We start from the raw sequence: 22,491 nt of genomic DNA on the forward strand, positions 1-22,491 counted from the left end.
GCCATAAAAGATGATTCCAGTCTTTAGCATGCAATGGCAGATGCTTAGATTTAGAAAGTTTACATGTAGGAGAGTAGCCAACCCATAAAAGCTGATGCCATTCATTAGCATGCAATGGAAGAATCTTAGATTTGAAAGTTCATGTGTAGGCCAGTAGCTAAACCATATAATGATATATAATGATGATGCACACACGATTTGTGAAAGATCCTTCTCATTATTCTTAGGAATCAAGAAGGAATTCTTAGCATAAGATTGTGTAATCATTCTCTTTCTTCCATGAATCTCCAAACCTTGCAAGCTACCTATAGCCACAAGACAATCTATCTATCAAAGCATCGAACGAGGGGCTACTATTTCTTACAACAATGTAGTAAGAGGGCATCCATGACCTCGGGGGGTTCACCTAAATTTTTTTAGTATACCATGTGCATTCAAAAGGAGAGGTATTTTAATCCAACTTTTGGAAAAAATTTAACAGAATTACAATAATAGGAAGGGTTTTTTAATTCAAATTTTGAAAAAAATCACTTAGTCCATAAGTAAAGAGGGGTGTTTTTATTATGGGAGAAATTTTAGTTGAGAGGCTTTTAATACCCTTTGAACGCATGTGATATGTAGGGTTTCTTAGTAGTGCACCCCCCGAGTCCATGACCTACCCAATGATGGAGAGTCCATTGATTAAAAATATCCCCCAATTAGAATGTAGTTAGCTTCACTATCATGATATAGCTACTGAATAAAATGCTATATTTTTCCCCAAATCCTAAGAGTTACATGGCTTGTGAAATAAAACCCCATTTTGCAGTATCAAATGCTTTGTACTTGTAGTGAAAGTACATATAGCTTGTGCAAAAGACATAATAAGAACTCGGGGGGGTCACTCATCATATGTAACCCTATCACGTGAGTTCAACAGAAGGATATTTTTTATTTCTAAAATTTACAGAAATAAATATACATAAGGGACTATTTAAAATAGTTTTGGGAAAAATTTACAGATTTGTATAGAAAAGGGGGTACATTTTATTAATGAAAAATTTATAGATAAGGGATTTTAGAAATAGGCCTTGAACGCACATGGTATAGAGGGTTTATACATAGTGACCCCCCCGAGAATAAGAAAGGCATGCTATAGAAGCTCCTATCATGCTAATAGTACCTCATGTCAGTGGAAATCTAGATGCCAAAATTATTGAGCAAAGTGAGTTACACAACCTCAGGCAAGTTGCACTCGCGAGGAAGCCCAATAATAATCAAGTGTCAAAACTCAACAAATGAAGAGTTTGCTATGGCAAATACCTTGTTTATAAAAGGTCTGCAAACTTGGGGGCAACTTCGGAAGTTTAGATGGAAGACATGGTAGGAGATTAGGAGAGAATTTGCTCTCTCTAACCAAATCCAGGCTTTATTTTAAGCAGCCTGAAGGGGGGCTCTGTATTAAGATTTCACAAAGAGTTAGGCTAGTTATAAATCTCATCAATCCTTCCTATTCCCACTCCAGCTACTAATAAGGATGATCTTTTTAGAACTCTTAACTCTAGATGGGATTTACAGGACAACAAAGATAAATGGTATGAAAGGTTTGGCAAGCTATGGGTTAAGCATGCCCATGAGAAGATGTCCTACCTGTCTTGGCTCATTCTTCACAAAGTAGTGTGGACTAATGTCAAAGGAGTCAGAAAAGGAAAGCGAGATGGGAAATGTAAAAGATTCCTCGATACTTCTGAGGATATTTTCCTCTTGTTTTTTGCTTGTCCTCATGCCGAAAGGGTATTGAAGTTCATCCAAATTGAGTGTGGTGAGTCAGTCAACTGGAAAGCTATATTGCTAGGGGATGCATTCAAGCAAGCATGAGATTTGGTTCCAAATAAGGGCACATGCTTTATGGTTTATCTGGATCTCTAGAAAGAATTTTCAGTATAATAATGTAGAAATACATATATGGATGCCTTGTTTGCTGCATGGTGAGATAGGAAAAAAGAAGACTTGACTTTATAATCTTGAACACACAAGGTTGAGTGCAGATCTAGCAAAGCACAAGAGTAGGTGTACTATTGCAGAAGAACATGACAAGTTGCCCCATTACCTTCACAGGATATCTCCATCAACTAACCCCACCAAAGTGGCTGCTGGTGCTTTCACTTAGCACTCATTTGCCCAAGGCAAAGGAGTTGCTAGCCCTTCAACTCAGTCCCTTTCTCACACTTTTGAGGAGATGTCTTTGGATCCTATACAGGGTGTCCCTACTACTGTTGCTGCTACTACTACACAGAGTGTAGATTTCAATGAAGAGGCTACTAGTTTTTCTTTTCATGTCCCCTCTTGTGTCTACGTAGGAACTAAGGTTGATATGTGCTTTAATTGCTTGTTTCTATTACTTTCTTGAAAGGTTTTTGTGCTGTTAGTCCTAATGGACTAGTTAAAGTTTCATGGATAAACTCTAATGATATACAAAGTATTCCAAGTTTAATATAACCACTCCCCCCCCCCCAAAAAAAAAGAAACTCAACAAATGTTTTTAGAGTGCCTCTGATAGTGCATCCTTTCAAAAGGTTCTTTAGATAAATAGACCTTGTTAAAGAAAACCTTTGCCTAGCCTTGGTTTTCAATTTTGGCAAGTTTTCTATTGTCATTGCATTGTAAAAGTGCTTAGCCTAACATAGGCATGCACTCTCAATTTCAGCTAAATGCCACATCTGATTAAATTTCAAAATTTGTCATATTATTTTTCCCATAGCAACTACTTCCCTTTAGTCATGCATGTAGTAATCGCACACTCACAAATTATATATTGCATTTGAGTGGAAAAGGCATTCCATGTATAATGAGCATCAATCATGCATTGTTTCCAAAGAGATACAATGACATCACATACCATTTTCCTTACATACATCATACTCTAAATAACTATTGTTTATGATAAGGAGTCTTTTATCTAGTAACCTATCATTTGGCATCTCATGAAAGGAGAACCTCAGCCATAATAGAGCATGATACACATGTGAGAAAGCATGATCCACTCACAATTGGTAAGTGAGGGTATCATTTAGCATCTCATGAAAGGAGAACCTTAGCCATAATAGAGCATGATACACATGTGAGAAAGCATGATCCACTCACAACTGGTAAGTGAGGGTATCATTTGGCATCTCATGAAAGGAGAACCTTAGCCATAATAGAGCATGATACACATGTGAGAAAGCATGATCCACTCATAATTAGTAAGTGAGGGCATCATATTGGTTGATATTAACCATGTACCAATGATCCAACTATGCCCGATAAGATAATTGTGCATTGTGCTAGAAATTATAGCCTAGAAATTTGATTCCTTCCAGAGGTCAGCAGGGCTCAGCTAGTATATTAGTTGAGACCAATGTTGATGTTTGGAGGCTAGCATACAGGTGTTACTAGATTTATTACCCCCTTGTTGGGGTGCTTTATTAAAATTCTCATAAATAAAAGCATGCTATCTCCATAAATACTATCTCCTAGCCTCCCAAATAAATACTCTATGGTGACAGAATTGGGCTACATAAATTAAGGTAAACTCAAGTATCTCCTCCTAGACAAGACAATGCATAATGATCCATCTACCTTCCTTACCATTTAAAGCCACAATAGGTTGATGAGCATGTTTCACTACAAAAACCTCACCAAAAAATGAATGCTCTCCTACATTATGTTTCCTTTTTGGCCTGCATGCACACATGCTAATCATGCTTTTGCACTGCCCACTATATCAAGGTACAATTTACTGACATATGCACACACAAGTTACCATTTTTGTGTGTCTCAAAACCCTTGCACATTGACAAGTAATAATTTTCTTTGTTCTAGCATATTCACAAGTATAAACAAAATCTGTCTCACAAAAGAGAGCATTCAAGATTGTACATCAACCTTAGGATTCATGCTAGGACCCCTATGTGACACTACGTCATGCTGGATGAATTGCGAAAGAGCATCATCATCTTCTAAAAATAAAATAGGATGCTTAGTCACCACAACTCAAATAATGATTTTAAGGCAATCATTGAGTGCAAATATGTTGCCACTACTTCATAATGATTAGTACAAAATTATGGATGCTTTTGTATGAATTATCAAACTCAGCGGTGTGAATCTCTTCTAATGTTTTTTAGAAAGACTTGCAATTTGTTGGATATATTTTTTTCATTAATTCGTTTTCTTTCCTCTCTTTCTAATCATGCAATTAGAACTAGGTTGTTATGTGGCCTTTTCATCTCAATCTACCATCTAGCCGATTCACTGTCTATTTGTCCTCTCCTTTCTCAAAGTGTGAGATCATGCAACACAAAGAAATGCTTTTGAATTGGGTGATCTCCTTCTTTCCTACTCAGATAACTTTGCTTGGATTTAGTTTTATATGGATAATTTCACCAAGGATATTTATGTTCCCATTGGTATGGTAGATTTTTGGTTTGTTAGTTAGCATGTGTGTAACTCAGACAATCCTATTGTTTTGGCATTCATGGGCACTACAGGTTGTAATTTTTCATGCATCTATCTATATTGAAATCTCAGGTGTACTTCTCATTGACATATTTATTCTAGGTTTTTATCCTGTTTTTATTTTTTTGAAAGACTTACTAATTTGGTAATGAAACCTCTGAGGTAGCCTTGACTTCCATGGATGAGTGAGTATTGTTATCTTCTATTAGCCATATTCTACTGTACATTGATGATAGATACTCACTTTCTCTTTTTTCTATGATTTATTGGTTTTGATGATAATTTTTTGGTGGTCTTTAATGCTTAGCCAAGCATGAGATCATAATTCTTTTCTTTTGGGTAAACTACTCATCGTGTAATAAATCCTTTAGGATATCAATCTTGTTTCATTAGACAATAATGGCTATGGAGAGGAGACTTTAGCACAAGCAAGCACTCAAATTAGTGACTTCAGTAAGGTGGACATAATGGTGATACTTTCTTAGATGTGCAAATATGATTTCATTTGTAGGGGTCAGACATGAGACAAAATCCATCTCTACTTGTTCAGATATCGAGCTCCACTCGTGATATGCCAGGGTAACTGTTGTGTATTTATGTCACCAACTTGTTAGCTGCAGATGCGGTTGGTATACCACCCACGAATAATAGCTGGATGACAGCTATCCTTATCTACTCTAGTTCGTGGCTCAGTTAGTATGCCACCTTAGTTAGTTGAGTTTGGTTTGAGACCCAGATATAGGGTTCTTCTATTTCTTTGTACTAGAGTTCTTTTGGCTTACACAACTAAGAAGAGGAAAACTGTTTTCAGCCTCCACCTGTGTGTGTATTCCCCCATTGTGTATGTGAGAAAGCCGCAAGTGAGGCTCCTTCCCTCTCTCCCACTATCTTCACATGGTATCAGAGCCTTGCTCATGGTAAGGAGCTCAAGAAAGCAAACCAAGTTCGTGGTGTCTTGGTAAGAGGACCAATGTAGCTTTCCTTTTTCGAGTTTGGGAGCAAATCTCTGCAGGTAGCACAGCCAGAAGTGCAAGAGTGCATTGTCTCAGATTGAAACACCCTTCGTGGTGTGACTATATTTTTCTGATTCCAGGCCATTTCGGGGCCCATTTTGAAGGCGGAAGTTCTTCGCAGGCACTCAGAAAAAGGCCCTATTTTTGCTGTGTGACCATTGCTCTGCTGGTCGGTGAAAAGTTACCGTAGAAATTGCATCGTATGCCTGTGTGCAGAGATATTGGGAGTTGCAGAATCTTGCTTGTTGCCTGTTGATGCAAAATCATCACTAGGAAGTGACTATGTGGTCAAATACCACTTTCGTCAGTTTTGCAGATCTACCCGTGTGAGGCAAAAGCTATGTTTTTTTGTAGTGACAGAATATTTTGTAGTGTTCTGTAATGGCCTCTGATTATCTTTCACAGATTGTCACTAAAAAGCTTAACAAGAACAACTTCCAAGCATGGAAGTTTAGAATGACGAATTTCCTTATGGGAAAAGGCTATTGGGAGTTCATTACAGGAAATGAAGAAGAACCAGTTCTTCCTAATGTTCCCAATCAACAGGAAATGCAGGCATTTAAAGGATGGCATGAGAGAGCCAGAATAGTTATGTACTGGTTGTCTATCAGCATTTCGGATTCTATGATTATGCATATTCAGGATGCAAGTACGCCAAAGCAGGTGTGGGATACTTTGGCAAAAATGTACAGCACAAATACGCATACGAGGAAAATGCAGCTCAAACAGGAATTGCACAATGTGCAGAGAGAAAATTTGAGCATCAATGACTACCACATGAAGGTGAAGAAAATTGCAAATGCAGTTGCTTCCATTGGGTCGCCAGTGGAAGATGATGGTCTAGTTTCTGTGACCTTGAATGGTCTAGGAAAGGATTATGCACAGCTCCGGACATCCATTGCCGTCCCTGAAAAATTTCCCGATTTTGAAGAGTTGTTTGCTCTTCTAATTTTTGAAGAGCAGAGAAATGGGGGTGCATCTTCTTCAAGAGGAACTTCAAAAGAAACTGTCTTCTACTCAAATGCTAGAAGAGGTAGAGGCAGAGGTAGAGGAGGCCGATTTGTAGGCCGTGGTAGAAATTGGAATATGCAGCAAACTCAAGAAAACCAGTCCTATGGAGGAGGCAAGGGGAGCCATAGAGGCCGTGGTGGATGGCAGAGAGGCCAAAATGCAAACAACAATGTTGAATGCTACTACTGTGGTAAAATGGGTCATATGGCTAAGGACTGCTACAAAAAGCAGAATGACATTATGAATGGAAAATTGCAGCAAGGCAATTATGCATCTTCTAGTAGACAGGGTGATGACAGAAATGAGCATCTATTTATGGTGCAGCACATGACCAATTCTATGACAAGTGTAGAAGAATGAAATCATGTGTGGTATGTTAACTCAGGTGCATCAAACCACATGACAAGTCATGCAGAGTGGATGCAGGATGCAAGGAAAATGGAAAAACCAGGATTTGTGCAGACTGGTGATGATATTGCACATCCTATTGTGTAGATTGGTAAAATTCCTTTATCTATGCAGGATGGGAAAAAGAAATACCTGTCTGATGTATTTCATGTCCCAAACATCACCAAGAACCTGGTTTCTGTTGGTCAAATGGTTGAGCAGGGCTTGCAGGTCAGATTTAATCCTCATGGATGCTTTGTTGAGGATATGAAAAATAACGATCGCTTGATAGCAAAAGGAAAGAAGAAGGGCAGGATGTTTACATTGGATGCGGACATGCCTGAATTGAGTGCAGCAATGTTTGCACATGGGACCGTGTAGTTGCAGATATTGATATCTAGCATAAACGCATTGGTCATGTTAATATACAGCGACTTAAATCAATGCAAGCCCAAAATATTGTTGTAGGATTGCCTAAATTCAAGGTTGCAGAAATGCATAAGGTTTGTGAAGCCTGCCAATTTGGAAAATAGGCAAGGAAACCATTTCCTAGGCAGTTCAAGAGAGTAAAAAGCCATTGGAATTAATCCACTCTGATGTGTGGACTACTAAAGCTGCATCTATTGGAGGCTGTCACTATTTTGTCACTGTTATTGATGACTTCAGTAGAAAAGTTTGGGTGTATTTTATGAAAAAGAAAAGTGAAGTTTTGGGCACTTCAAAGCTTTTAAAGCTATGGTTGAAAAAGAAACAGGCCTACAAATAAAATGCCTAAGGTTAGATGGAGGGGGAGAGTACCTCTCAAATGAGTTTGCAAGGTTCCTGAAGGAGCATGGCATAAAGCAACAATATTCATGCAGTCATACCCCACATCAAAATGGACTTGCAGAAAGGAAAAACAAGCATATTGGAGAGGTATCTCGGGCCATGCTAAATGAAAAAGATCTACCAGATTATTATTGGGCTGAAGCAATTGCTACAGTAGTTTACATAATCAACAAGACTCCCACTGCAGCAATACATGGCATGACGCCAGAGGAGATGTATACTGGTAGGAAACCAGACATTTCTCATTTGAAAATTTTTGGTTGCATTGCCTATGTTCATGTGCCAGATGAGTTGAGGTCCAAGTTGGATCCAAAAGCTGAGAAGTGCGTCTTTATTGGTTATTCTCTGCAGCAGACTTGGGGGGGGTCACTCATCATATGTAACCCTATCACGTGAGTTCAACAAAAGGATATTTTTTATTTCTAAAATTTATAGAAATAAATATACATAAGGGACTAATTAAAATAGTTTTGGAAAAAATTTACAGATTTGTATAGAAAAGGGGTATATTTTATTAATGAAAAATTTACAGATAAGGGATTTTAGAAATAGGCCTTTAATGCATGTGATATAGAGGGTTTATACATAGTGAACCCCCTGAGGCAGCAGAAAGGGTATAGATGGTATAACCCTTCTACTCGTAAGTTTACAGTGAGCAGAGATGTTGTTTTTGATGCGATGAGCAGCTGGTATAAACCAGTAAATGTGATGATTGATGTAGATGCACAAAATGGTAATGCTGCACAGAATTCACAGCAGCAATCACAAAATATCAGTGGACCTGCAATGTCCTCTAGCAGTGGTTCACATACTTCGCCATGGACAGGCAGATTGAGATCAGGAGAATCTCCTCAAAGCAATGCAGATAGTGGTATGTAGGTATCATGAATAGGAAAAGAGAAGGTAGATCATCCCATGTTTGATGTGAATGCAGGTCACTCTTATGTGGATGGTGAATCCAATGGCTCAGAATAGAGCATTGATGATGAGTTGGGTATTCCTTCTGTTGTTACACCTGGAGTAAGGAAGACCAGGGATGTTTTGAGAGCACCTGGAAGTGAGCCTATTTTGCACAGGTCTACCAGAGCTAGGTATCCTATGGATAGGCTGAAATATGATGGATTTACAGCCATTCACTATGCCTATATTGTCAAAGTGATATAGGGACCAGAACCCACTTCTTTTGAACAAGCCATGGGAAATGAAAAATGGGAGAAAGCCATGGATGAAGAAATGGATGCCTTGGAAGCAAATGCTACATGGGAATTGGTGCCTTTGCCTAAAGACAAGAATGCAATTGGCTGTAAGTGGGTTTATAAGATCAAGCACAATGCAGATGGTTGTGTGAACAGATACAAGGCAAGATTAGTTGTCAAGGGGTATGCACAGACATACGGCATTGATTATGAAGAAACATTTAGTTCGGTTGCAAGAATGGCAACTGTAAGAGCAGTCATTGCTATGGCTGCATGAAAGGAATGGTCTTTACATCAGATGGATGTAAAGAATGCCTTCTTGCATGGTGATTTGCAAGAAGAGGTCTTTATGGAGCAGCCACTAGGTTATGTTCATGCTATTCATCCTGAGTTTGTTTGTAGGTTGAAGAAAGCCTTGTATGGCTTGAAGCAAGCACCTAGAGCATGGTCTGACAAGATAGGACAGTATCTTGTCACTATTGGCTTTCATATTTCCAAGGAAGATTTCTCACTCTATGTGAGAAAAACATAGAAAGGTATTATGTTGCTTGTCATTTATGTTGATGATTTGATCATCACAAGTGATAGTGATGAAGATATCCTTCATGTGAAAATGCTATTGAAGCAGAAGTTTGAGATGAAGGATTTGGGAGAGCTATGTTATTTCTTGGGCATTGAGGTGATTAGATCACCAAGTGGGATGCAGCTCTTGCAAAGGCAGTATGGATTGGACATGCTGTCCAAATATGGGATGACAGGCTGTAAGCCTATTTCAGTTCCTTTGGAGCAGAATGTGAAGCTGAGCACAGATGCAGGTGAGCTTCTGGAAGGCCCTACTATGTACAGACGCATAGTAGGAAGTTTGATTTATATGACTATTACCAGGCCAGATTTAAGCTATGCTATTGGATTGGTAAGTCAGTTTATGCAGGCTCCAAGGAAACCGCATTTCGATGCGGCTAGACGCATACTCAGGTATGTGAAGTCCACATTGCAGTATGAACTATTTTATGAGGCTGGTGTTCCGATACAATTGCATGGATACACTGATGCTAATTGGGCTGGTAGTACTTCTGATAGATGATCTACCAGTGGATATGTATTCTCTTTTGGGAGTGCTGCAGTCACCTGTAGCAGCAAGAAACAGCCTACAGTTGCCTTGTCGAGCACAGAGGCTGAGTACAAGGGTGTAACAATGGCTGCATGTGAGGTAGCTTGGTTGCATAAGCTACTTTATGATATGCATCAATCTACAGATGGGCCAGTTGTCATTTATTGTGACAACATGAGCAGTATACACTTGGCAAATAACCCAGTCTATCATGCTAGGACAAAGCACATTGAGGTGCATTATCGGTATGTGCGAGAGAAGATTTTACTAGGTCTTCTTGATCTAGTTTATGTCAGCACAGAGGATTAGGTCGTTGACATATTCACGAAGGTATTGGGTGAGGAGAAGCTGCACAAGTTCAGAGACCTGCTTGGTGTGCAAGAATTGGAATTGAGCTCGAGGGGGAGTGTTGAGATATCGAGCTCCACTCGTGATATGCCAACGGTGACCGTTGTGTATTTATGTCACCGACTTGTTAGCTGCAGATGCGGTTGGTACACTGCCCACGAATAATAGCTGGATGACAGCTATCCTTATCTACTCTAGTTCGTGGCTCAGTTAGTATGCCACCTTAGTTAGTTGAGTTTGGTTTGAGACCGACATATAGGGTTCTTCTATTCTTTGAACTAGAGTTCTTTTGGCTTACACAACTAAGAAGAGGAAAACTATTTTTAGCCTCCACTTGTGTGTGTATTCCCCCATTGCAATTTGTTGGATATATTTTTTGCATTAATTCATTTTCTTTCCTCTCTTTCTAATCATGCAATCTGAACTAGGTTGTTATGTGGCCTTTTCATCTCAATCTACCATCCAGCCGATTCACTTTGTATTTGTCCTCTCCTTTCTCAAAATGTGAGATCATGCAACACAAAGAAATGCTTTTGAATTGGGTGATCTCCTTCTTTCCTACTCAGATAACTTTGCTTGGATTTAGTTTTATATGGATAATTTCACCAAGGATATTTATGTTCCCATTGGTATGGTAGATTTTTGGTTTGTTAGTTAGCATGTGTGTAACTAAGACAATCCTATTGCTTTGGCATTCATGGGCACTACAGGTTGTAATTTTTCATGCATTTATCTATATTGACATCTCAGTTGTACTTCTCATTGACATATTTATTCTAGGTTTTTGTCTTGTTTTTATTTTTTTGAAAGACTTACTAATTTGGTAATGAAACCTCTGAAGTAGCCTTGACTTCCATGGATGAGTGAGTATTGTTATCTTCTATTAGCCATGTTCTAACGTACATTGATGATAGATACTCAGTTTCTCTTTTTTCTATGATTTATTGGTTTTGATGATAATTTTTTGGTCTTTAATGCTTAGCCAAGCATGAGATCATAATTCTTTTCTTTTGGGTAAACTACTAATCGTGTAATAAATCCTTTAGGATATCAATCTTGTTTCATTAGACAATAATGGCTATGGAGGGGAGACTTCAGCACAAGCAAGCACTCAAATTATTGACTTCAGTAAGGTGGACATAATGGTGATACTTTCTTAGATGTGCAATGATTTCATTTGTAGAGGTCAGACATGAGACAAAATCCATCTCTACTTCTTGAGATATCGAGCTCCACTCGTGATATGCCAGGGTAACCGTTGTGTATTTATGTCACCAACTTGTTAGCTACAGATGCGGTTGGTAAACCGCCCACAAATAATAGCTGGATGACAGCTATCCTTATCTACTCTAGTTCGTGGCTTAGTTAGTATGCCACCGTAGTTAGTTGAGTTTGGTTTGAGACCCACATATAGGGTTCTTCTATTTCTTTGTACTAGAGTTCTTTTGGCTTACACAACTAAGAAGAGGAAAAATGTTTTTAGCCTCCACCTGTGTGTGTATTCCCCCATTGTGTATGTGAGAAAGCCGCAAGTGAGACTCCTTCCCTCTCTCCCACTATCTTCACATGGTATCAGAGCCTTATTCATGGTAAGGGGCTCAAGAAAGCAAACCAAGTTCGCGGTGTCCTGGTAAGAGGACCAGTGTTGCTTTCCTTTTTCGAGTTTGGGAGCAAATCTCTGCAGGGAGCACAGCCAGAAGTGCAAGAGTGCATTGTCTCAGATTGAGACGCCCTTCGTGGTGTGACTTTATTTTTCTGATTCTAGGCCATTTCAGGGCCCGTTTTGAAGGCGGAAGTTCTTCGCAGGCACTCAGAAAAAGGCCCTATTTTTGCTATGCGACGACTGCTCTGCTGGTCAGTGAAAAGTTGCCATAGAAATTGCATCATATGCCTATGTGCAAAGATATTGGGAGTTGCAAAATCTTGCTTGTTGCCTGTTGATGCAAAATCGTCACTAGGAAGTGACTATGTGGTCAAATACCACTTTCATCAGTTTTGCAGATCTGCCCGTGTGAGGCAAAAGCTGTGTTTTTTTGCAATGACAGAATATTTTACAGTGTTTTGTAATGGCGTCTTATTCTCTTTCACAGATTGTCACTGAAAAGCTTTACAAGAACAACTTCCAGGCATGGAAGTTTAGAATGACAAATTTCCTCATGGGAAAAGGCTATTGGGAGTTCATTACAGGAAATGAAGAAGAACCAGTTCTTCCTAATGTTCCCAATCAACAGGAAATGCAGGCATTTAAAGGATGGCATGAGAGAGCTAGAAAAGTTATGTACTGGTTGTCTATCAGTATTTCGGATTCTATGATTGTGCATATTCAGGATGCAAGTACGCCAAAGGAGGCATGGGATACTTTGGCAAAAATGTACAGCACAAATATGCACGCTAAGAAAATGCAGCTCAAATAGGAGTTGCACAATGGGGCACTTCAAAGCTTTTAAAGCTATGGTTGAAAAAGAAACAGGCCTGCAAATAAAATGCCTAAGGTCAGATGGAGGGGGAGAGTACCTATCAAATGAGTTTGCAAGGTTCCTGAAGGAGCATGGCATAAAGCAGCAATATTCATGCAGTCATACCCCACAGCAAAATGGACTTGCAGAAAGGAAAAACAGGCATATTGGAGAGGTATCTCGAGCCATGCTAAATGAAAAAGATCTACCAAATTATTATTGGGCTGAAGTAGTTGCTACAGTAGTTTACATAATGAACAGGACTCCCACTGCAGCAATACATGGCATGACGCCAAAGGAGATGTATACTGGTAGGAAACCAGACATTTCTCATTTGAAAATTTTTTGTTGCATTGCCTATGTTCATGTGCCAGATGAGTTGAGGTCCAAGTTGGATCCAAAAGCTGAGAAGTGCATCTTTATTGGTTATTCTCTGCAGCAGAAAGAGTATAGATGCTATAACCCTTCTACTCGTAAGTTTACAGTGAGCAGAGATGTTGTTTTTTATGAGATGAGCAGCTGGTATAAACCAGTAAATGTGATGATTGATGTAGATGCACAAAATGGTAATGCTGCACAGAATTCACAGCAGCAATCACAAAATATCAGTGGACCTGCAATGTCCTCTAGCAGTGGTTCACATACTTCGCCATGGACAGGCAGATTGAGATCAGGCGAATCTCCTCGAGCAATGCAAATAGTGGTATGCAGGTATCATGAATAGGAAAAGAGAAGGTAGATCAGCCCATGTTTGATGTGAATGTAGGTCACTCTTATGTGGATGGTGAATCCAGTGGCTCAGAACAGAGCATTGATGATGAGTTGGGTATTTCTTCTGTTGTTACACCTAGAGTAAGGAAGACCAGGGATGTTTTGAGAGCACCTGGAAGTGAGCCTATTTTGCGCAAGTCTACCAGAGCTAGGTATCCTATGGATAGGCTGAAATATGATGGATTTACAGCCATTCACTATGCCTATATGGTCAAAGTGATATAGGGACCAGAACCCACTTCTTTTGAACAAGCCATGGGAAATGAAAAATGGGAGAAAGCCATGGATGAAGAAATGGATGCCTTGGAAGCAAATGCTACATGGGAATTGGTGCCTTTGCCTAAAGACAAGAATGCAATTGGCTGTAAGTGGGTTTATAAGATCAAGCACAATGCAGATGGTTCTGTGAACAGATACAAGGCAAGATAAGTTGTCAAGGGGTATGCACAGACATACGGCATTGATTATGAAGAAACATTCAGTTCAGTTGCAAGGATGGCAACTGTAAGAGCAGTCATTGCTATGGCTGCATTAAAGGGATGGTCTTTACATCAGATGGATGTAAAGAATACCTTCTTGCATGGTGATTTGCAAGGAGAGGTCTTTATGGAGCAGCCACTAGGTTATGTTCATGCTATTCATCCTGAGTTTGTTTGTAGGTTGAAGAAAGCCTTGTATGGCTTGAAGCAAGCACCTAGAGCATGGTCTGACAAGATAGGACAGTATCTTGTCACTATTGGCTTTCAGATTTCCAAGGCAGATTTCTCACTCTATGTGAGAAAAACAGAGAAAGGTATTATGCTACTTGTCATTTATGTTGATGATTTGATCATCACAAGTGATAGTGATGAAGATATCCTTCATGTGAAAATGCTATTGAAGTAGAAGTTTGAGATGAAGGATTTGGGAGAGCTGTGTTATTTCTTGGGCATTGAGGTGATTGGATCACCAAGTGGGATACAGCTCTTGCAGAGGCAGTATGGATTGGACATGCTGTCCAAATATGGGATGACAGGCTGTAAGCCTATTTCAGTTCCTTTGGAGCAGAATGTGAAGCTAAGCACAGATGCAGGTGAGCTTCTGGAAGACCCTACTATGTACAGACGCATAATAGGAAGTTTGATTTATATGACTATTACCAGACCAAATTTAAGCTATGCTGTTGTATTGGTAAGTCACTTTACGCAGGCTCCAAGGAAACCGCATTTGGATGTGGCTAGACGCATACTCAGGTATGTGAAGTCCACATTGCAGTATGGACTATTTTATGAGGTTGGGGTTCAGATACAATTGCATGGATACACTGATGCTGATTGGGTTGGTAGTACTTCTGTTAGACGACCTACCAGTGGATATGTGTTCTCTTTTGGGAGTGCTACAGTCAACTAGAGCAGCAAGAAATAGCCTACAGTTGCCTTGTCAAGCACAGAGGCTGAGTACAGGGGTGCAACAATGGCTGCATGTGAGGTAGCTTGGTTGCATAAGCTACTTTATGATATGCATCAGTCTACAGATGGGCCAGTTGTCATTTATTGTGACAACATGAGCAGTATACAATTGGCAAATAACCCAGTCTATCATGCTAGCACAAAGCACATTGAGGTGCATTATCACTATGTGCGAGAGAAGGCTTTACTAGGTCTTACTGATCTAGTTTATGTTAGCATAGAGGATCAGGTCGCTGACATATTCACGAAGGCATTGGGCACATAGCAAGTTCAGTGACCTGCTTGGTGTGCAAGAATTGGGATTGAGCTCGAGGGGGAGTGTTGAGATATCAAGCTCCACTCGTGATATGCCAGGGTGACCATTGTGTATTTATGTCACCGACTTATTAGCTTCAGATGCGGTTGGTACACTGCCCACGAATAATAGCTGGATGATAGCTATCCTTATCTACTCTAGTTCGTGGCTCAGTTAGTATGCCACCTTAGTTAATTGAGTTTGGTTTGAGACCCACATATAGGGTTCTTCTATTTCTTTGTACTAGAGTTCTTTTGGCTTACACAACTAAGAAGAGGAAAATTGTTTTTAGCCTCCACATATGTGTGTATTCCCCCATTGTGTATGTGAGAAAGCCGCAAGTGACACTCCTTCCCTCTCTCCCACTATCTTCACATACTTGCTTCTAGGTTTTTGTGTATCTTTTTATATTGGTGTTTTCTTTTGGTTAGACTATGACTTTTAGTCATTATAGAAATATTTATAAAGACTAGGGTGTTACTGTAATGTCTTCTTTTTATGGTTTGCTTCGAAATTAGTGTCTTGCTATCCATAATGTTCCTTTTTTTGCAAATATGGATGTATTTAGTGAAATGGGTGATTTTATAGTATGAAAATGCAAATTTGTGGAGTGATATTTTGGATAGCTTATACTTCTAAAAAGTCACTCTCTAATTACCAATTTAGTAAAAGTTCTCTAATGATATGGTTCACCCTCAAAATACTTTCTATTGCAATTATCCAACCCTTTAAGGTAACTTTTTATTAGATACCAACCTCTTATTTTCCATATGTTAGTAATGGATACATAGAGTATACAATAGTTTCTAGTGCATAGCAATGTGTGATCTAATGGTAACTATGCAAATATGAATGTCAAATAGCCTTCTTGCTTAAGCGTTTTAATTATTTCTACAAACATTGGAAGTGTGGCAAGAGGGAGGGGAACACCACCTTCTTGCCTTATGATTTGTAGATCTTTTTGAAGTTTATAGTTCTATTTATATTATGCTAACTGTCTTCTATACAATAGCATTACTACTAGTTACATTGTGATAGTATTTGGTTGTCTCATCCTATTTTATATAGCAAGAACTTCACTAGATAAGATTGTCGTTTACTAAGAAAATCTAATTTTTTATAACTCATTTACTAATAAGTTCTATTATTTAATTGGTCATCTATTTGCATGTTTGGTGGTACTATCATTTTGCTAATCCATTTCTATCATTTCTATAGTCATTTATTGGTTGTTACTACGATTATTTGGCTTGTACTATCACTTCATTGGTTAATTAGTAGTTGATATGGACACTTAGTTGTTCTACTACTAGTAATTACTTCATGGATCTTTCCTTTTTTCATGACTACCTTGCACTTCTCTATGGCTAGAAAGAGTATGCCATTTTCTTCTTCTAAGGGGAATGGTATACTCAAGATGTAGCAACATTCCAAACCCAAAACACAAACCTGATCTCATAGTCCTAAGGGGTGTAAAAATAGAAGTAACCATACAACATGGGTTTGAAACAAGGGGGTTTTAAGAGCAACTCCACAAAAATATTTCCCTAATTTCACACTATCATGAAATTCACCTTAAAGGAAACGTATGTAAGGGTTTAATATTAATTCCTTGAATGCCTACTACATACGTGTTTTTTTAGTTGGCTTTGCCATCATGTAGGCATATAGAGCACTTCTCAAGTTGACATGTCAAAAATTTAGAGACATTTCAAAAGTCTTAAGCTAGAGTGAACTACAAGTCAACATATAAGAGACAACTATATGATTGAATAATGGGGGGCTTTCCTCCACTACTAAATGTATTGATTATTGTTCTTTCAACATTTAGGGCCCATGCAAATTGCCTGAAGGAGATGAGATCCCCTTCCTAGAGGGTTCCATTGAGGACCATTTCAGCTTTTGGTGGTTAGTCATGAGTTAGGATCTCAAAAAACTGGATATCCAAGTGATTCATCCGTGTGGTTGTAAATGAGGATGGCACCAAATGATTTTATTGGAATCTAGGAGGGATTTTTAGGTTCCATACATGAAATGTTAGATCTAAAAACTACAACATCATGTATGCAAGAAACTACCTTGAGAATACTAGGTACCACAACTAATAAAATTTCTTTCGTAGCAATCCTAAACATGATGGCATTTGTACTGTCTCTAAGGGAGGCTATCTTGGTGTTCATAAAAGGCTAACTATATTCCTCCCTCATCCAAACACATCACTAACTTTGAAATACTATAGGACTTCTCCATGCTTGTATTAATAGGGTTCATGTGTTCTCGGGGGGGTCACTCATCATATGTAACCCTATCACATGAGTTCAATAGAAGGACATTTTAAATATCTAAATTTTACAAAAGTTAATTTACATAAGTGAGTATTTACAACAATTTTGGGAAAAATTTACAGATTTGTATAGAAAAAGGGTACATTTTATTAATGAAAAATTTATAGATAAGGGATTTTAGAAATAGGTCTTGAACGCACGTGATATGGAGGGTTTGTACATAGTGACCCCCTCGAGCATGTGTTGCGATCATGTATTAGGGCAAGGAGGATGACAATGTGGTGCCTCACACCTTATGATCATAGGGAAGGTGCATCGCAAGGCATGCAAGGCTCAAGCAGTCGGCAATAATCGAGATTTTGCCACACTGACCGATGGAGGACCGATACACCTTCCCAGATATCAACAAGCCCCATGAGGCCGTGATGGTGATAGGCAATTGAGGTAGCTCACTCTAACCATTGGTGATGGAGACCAAAAAACTGATTCTGCCTGTTTAGACTATCTTCACCTCCAAGTGGCAATCTTGACGGTGCTAGAAATCTAACAATCCTATGTCAAATGCACTCTATCTTGGTAGAGATGCCATACATACACATATTCCCTCATAATTATACACTTGTCGCTCAATAAACCTTAATGAAGCCAAGGCCTAAAAAGCACACTGATACGGGGATGCATTACTAGTTGGGTGGTAAGGCATTACTAATTGCTTTGGAGCTTCTCTTAGGCAAAAATTCTATGCATTATTATAAGTAACAGAATCCGATTTGATTTTGGATACATGTCATGTACACAAAGGAGAATAGACCCATGTTGCCTTCCACTCTACTAAACTAAACTCAATGCTCATATGTAGGTATGGAGTACAATTAGTCACAATTGAGGGAGATAATTCTTTAAAAAATATCATGTGGAACAAAAAATGGAATAGAGGATGCAAACCAAACACTAATAGAGCAGCCACGTGTGTGCATCCAAACCTCTAAAATCAAAGACTCGACGGATAGCAGCTCTATCTCAAAAGGTAGTGGGTCAAGGGGTAGATAAGGCCATATGCCCAAAAATAGATGAAGGAGAGGAAGCCCTGTTGGGCAAACGGGTCTAGATTTCCCAAAGATGGATGCAGGAGAGGTAGGGTACACTACTTTAGATATCCTAAAATGTTCTTTGGAGCTATCGCATAGAATGGAGGGGATGTTTTTGCCACTGCCATTGAGGAGTTCAAGGCAAACATGTGTGGGAGGGTGCCTCTCATTTCAGCTATGTGCATTCAATATTGGCCTGGCTCTATTTTATTGCATGTGGCCAAAAATTGTCCACCTAAGAGACATTTCCCGCATACGCTAGGGCTAGCAAATATGCCAAGCTCCTGCAATCACTCGCTTCACCTAGTGTGAGTCCCCACGAAGGGTGACTGCCATGCTTCAAATACTTGTTTACCAATGGATTCGTATGTCTGCGAATCAACATCAAGATTTTCCTCGTTCAATGGGATGGATTTAGAAAATGAAGGTTGTAGCCCCTAAATGCCCGGGTGGAGAGGGAAAATATCCATCTCCACCGAGGCACTTGCAACGCTGCAAGAAAGTTGGGGCTAGATGGGGGAACACAAGAGACGCAGGCATTTGTGGGCATTTTTTTAAAAAAATTAAAAGAGGTCTACTTCTATATTACTCAAAAGTTAGCAAATGACAGCTCATACAAAATGCTCTCAAGTCGAGCTCTTATAGCCTCATTGAGTCAGCTGACAACCCAACCATCTAGCTAGGGAGGCAATGTCCAAAACAACCTTTTTACATGGTAAGGAGAACACCACATTACTATTGATAGAGGCCTCGTATTGGGCTACCCAAAATCCTATGTAGCGTTGCGTACCTAATGACATCCCACATTATGGACTTGTCTAGACCAAGGTTAGCCCCAAAATGGCAGTTCCCTTGGAGATGAACTCTACCAGATTCCTGGCACACCAAGAGCGAACTAGCCCCCACAAGTTGCGAACAGGCACCCCCAAAACAGATGCGTGAGTGTCTCAGCAGCAGCTCTGCATAGTTTGCATCTGTCATCAACATTCATCCAAGGGACATGGGTTCCCACCGGGAAGTGACCCCCTCCTATCCTCCACAGGAAGAAATTTATTCTACTATAGGGCGTGGCTGTCCATAATTGCTTAAATCTACCTTTCCAAATGAGCTCCCTATCCTCCCTCAACTATCTTTCATTATACCTCTGGTGCCAACCTTCCTTGTATGCAAGAAACTTGTCCATCTCCTTTGCCCGGATGTTATTAATAGGTAATCCCATTCCTCTGGACTTGATACCTATGAGGGGTGTACATTGGTTGGCCAATCAGCCAGAATTCTGTGCATTATTTCTGCCAGGAAAATCAGCTCAGCAAAGGAGAGACGGAAATCCGCTTCGAGCTGAGCCAAGTGGTGCTAGTCTTCCGTCTGAGGATCCCACAGATCCTCCCAGCTGTGTATGCCCTTTGAGTCAAGGGACCTTGCTAAGGCCTCGTTTCCAACTGCAAAACAGCCTTCTCCTGGCCAGGCCACCTGCCACCACACCGAGAGCTTGAGGGAGTAATCAGCAATGCCTGCGGGGAGGCCCTTCCACCGTAACGTGGCAATACCTTCCTTCCACACTGCCACCAGTCTGCTAAGGAAGCTGGACTTCAGCCTGAGTGCGGCTATCGAATTTTGCCATCGTGGGAATGAGCTCTAATTTCCTTCCCTCTTACGTGCATGTGGCTGCGCTCTAAGTACACTTCGGTTTCCAATAATAACCTTAACAATAGTGTATGGAAACATACGTCGGTCAACAGACACGCAAGCATGCGGAAAGGTAGGACCTGCAGATCGGCCAGTCGCGGCACAAGGTCGAAGGCTTGCATAGTAGATGACCAGCAGCAACGACAAGATACAGACGATGGGAGTAGATTTAACTTGCAAATGTGATGTCCCTATCTAATAAAATGTGCACTCGAGCCTCTACAGTCGGCCATTATAACCTACATCAGGATCAGAACCTTAATTGGACCTCTGAGCGTTTCCCTCCCTACTACTCCTCTAATTGTTCATTCTGTGGTATTTCTTAAGGGTTGGGGGCCGGACTGATTCAGTTATTAGATCATGATCATGAAGAGAACCTGCGAACCTTGCCTGTAATTAGGTATCCATTCAACGTACCGAAAATAATTTGAACTTCAATCAAACACGGAAATAAGCAGACCACGTCGAGTAGAAACCTACTTTGAGCTTCCCCTCTGGCAGCAACGAATGGAGTGTGGCGTATAAGTGCGTCATCCCTTTCCGCCTTTGTCGTTCTGAATTTATGTGGATCTCCCTCCTGGCAACTGGATCGTTGGTAATTAACTTCTCTTGTGATCGAAGAGCAGCTGTAGTTTTCTTCTGGGACGTAGAGCTGGCCTTGGTTGACTTCCTCCCGTTGCAGCCTTTAGTTTGTTTGGAGCGTCTTGTTAGCTGGGGAAGGGAGTGGGGAGCTTTTCCCAGCAATTCATTGACGACGCTGAGATCATGATCTTCAGACCTGAAAGGATCGCTTTTAGGGAAAGAGAGGAGGTCGATAGGGCGAGCGGGCACCTCGAGCAGGAGCTGATGAGCGGCGGTGCTGGGCTCTGGGGAGTCGCTGGAGCGAGGGAGAGCATTAAGGGCAGCTGCGACATCAGAGAGGCGGAGGCAGGCACCATAGGGGGCAGATCCGGAGCTAAGCTGGGGATCAGCAGCTGTGATCTCTTGCGAGAAACGGCCGAGGACTGAAAAGGAGCTCTCGGGAGGTATATTAGGCGGGAGAGAGGACAAACCGGAGGAGCCATGGAGGGGCAAACCAGGGAGCGAGGGGGGGGAAGGCCACCATTCACGTTTGAAGGGGGGAGGGGGGGAGTGAATGAGGAGCTCGTTGAGGTCGAATTCACGAGGGGGGCTATGTGCAAAGAAGGTAGAGGCATCGGTAGAAGCAGAAGCAGCATGCGAAGCCATATTGAATGAAGAGGGGAGGCAACGAGGATCTTGAGGGAGGGAAGGCGAGGATCATCTGCAGCGCATGGGCTGTTGAACGCAATAGCTTCGCGGGGCAGTAACAAGTAAGTTTCACGAAGACGACGACGGTTGTACAAGTTGTAACTTTGTTGAAGGAGACGAGACGTGAACACAAAGGAAAGGTCGCAGCTCCTGTTTATTATTGGGTTGGGTGCTTGAGTGCTCTTGCTTTTTCATTCCCACGTTCATCCCCTGATCCCTCCTTCCATTGATGGCTGCCCATGCACGTATCTATTGCCCCTAATTTATTGTCCCTCACCTCCCACGTGCTCGGCCCATAGTCTCCCATTGTTTACATTTCATCTCTCTCTCTCTCTCTCTCACGCGAGCACTCGGGAGAGAGAGAGAGAGTGTTTATGTATGTATATACTTTTCAAAAGAAAAAGAAGTGCATGTGTGTATATACACGTGAATAAATGTGTCTTAAGTGTGTGCACTTTTCACACAAAAAAGTGTATATATACATAAATACATGTATATAAGTGTGTGTGTGGGGTTTGCGTAGAGACACACAAGTGTACACATGCATGTGTGCATGAGCACGCACACACGCACACACACACACACACATGTAGAAAGAGCAGGATATGTGTGTGTGTGTGAGAGACTTATACATACATGTAAATCTGTGTGGTGATACATGAAGTTCACACACACACACACACACACACACACACGCGCGCGCGCGCACACATATGTATATATAGAGAGAGTGTGTATTATAAATAAGGGAACGCTATGGGCTAAGCATGTGTGAGAGAGAGAATCAATTAAGGCTAGAGGAATAGGAGGGGCAATAGAT

The 22,491-nt window shown here is 40.5% G+C and overlaps 1 protein-coding gene across 1 annotated transcript in view; it reads right to left on the minus strand.

The window, feature by feature from the left end:
* LOC147903325 (uncharacterized) overlaps positions 1 to 21,711 on the minus strand; it is a 28,057-nt gene extending 6,346 nt beyond the window's left edge. Inside the window, exon 1 of the mRNA XM_087373104.1 lies at positions 20,883 to 21,711. Within this exon, the coding sequence (XP_087229230.1) occupies positions 20,883 to 21,629 (747 nt within the window). The 5' untranslated portion in view covers positions 21,630 to 21,711. The remainder of the gene's footprint in view (positions 1 to 20,882) is intronic.
* Between the last annotated feature and the right edge of the window lie 780 nt (positions 21,712 to 22,491).

This window comes from Dipteris shenzhenensis, chromosome 3 (genome assembly GCF_047967505.1).
Source record: "Dipteris shenzhenensis isolate YYH24624 ecotype China chromosome 3, Dip_SZ_1.0, whole genome shotgun sequence".
Lineage (NCBI taxonomy): Eukaryota > Viridiplantae > Streptophyta > Polypodiopsida > Gleicheniales > Dipteridaceae > Dipteris > Dipteris shenzhenensis.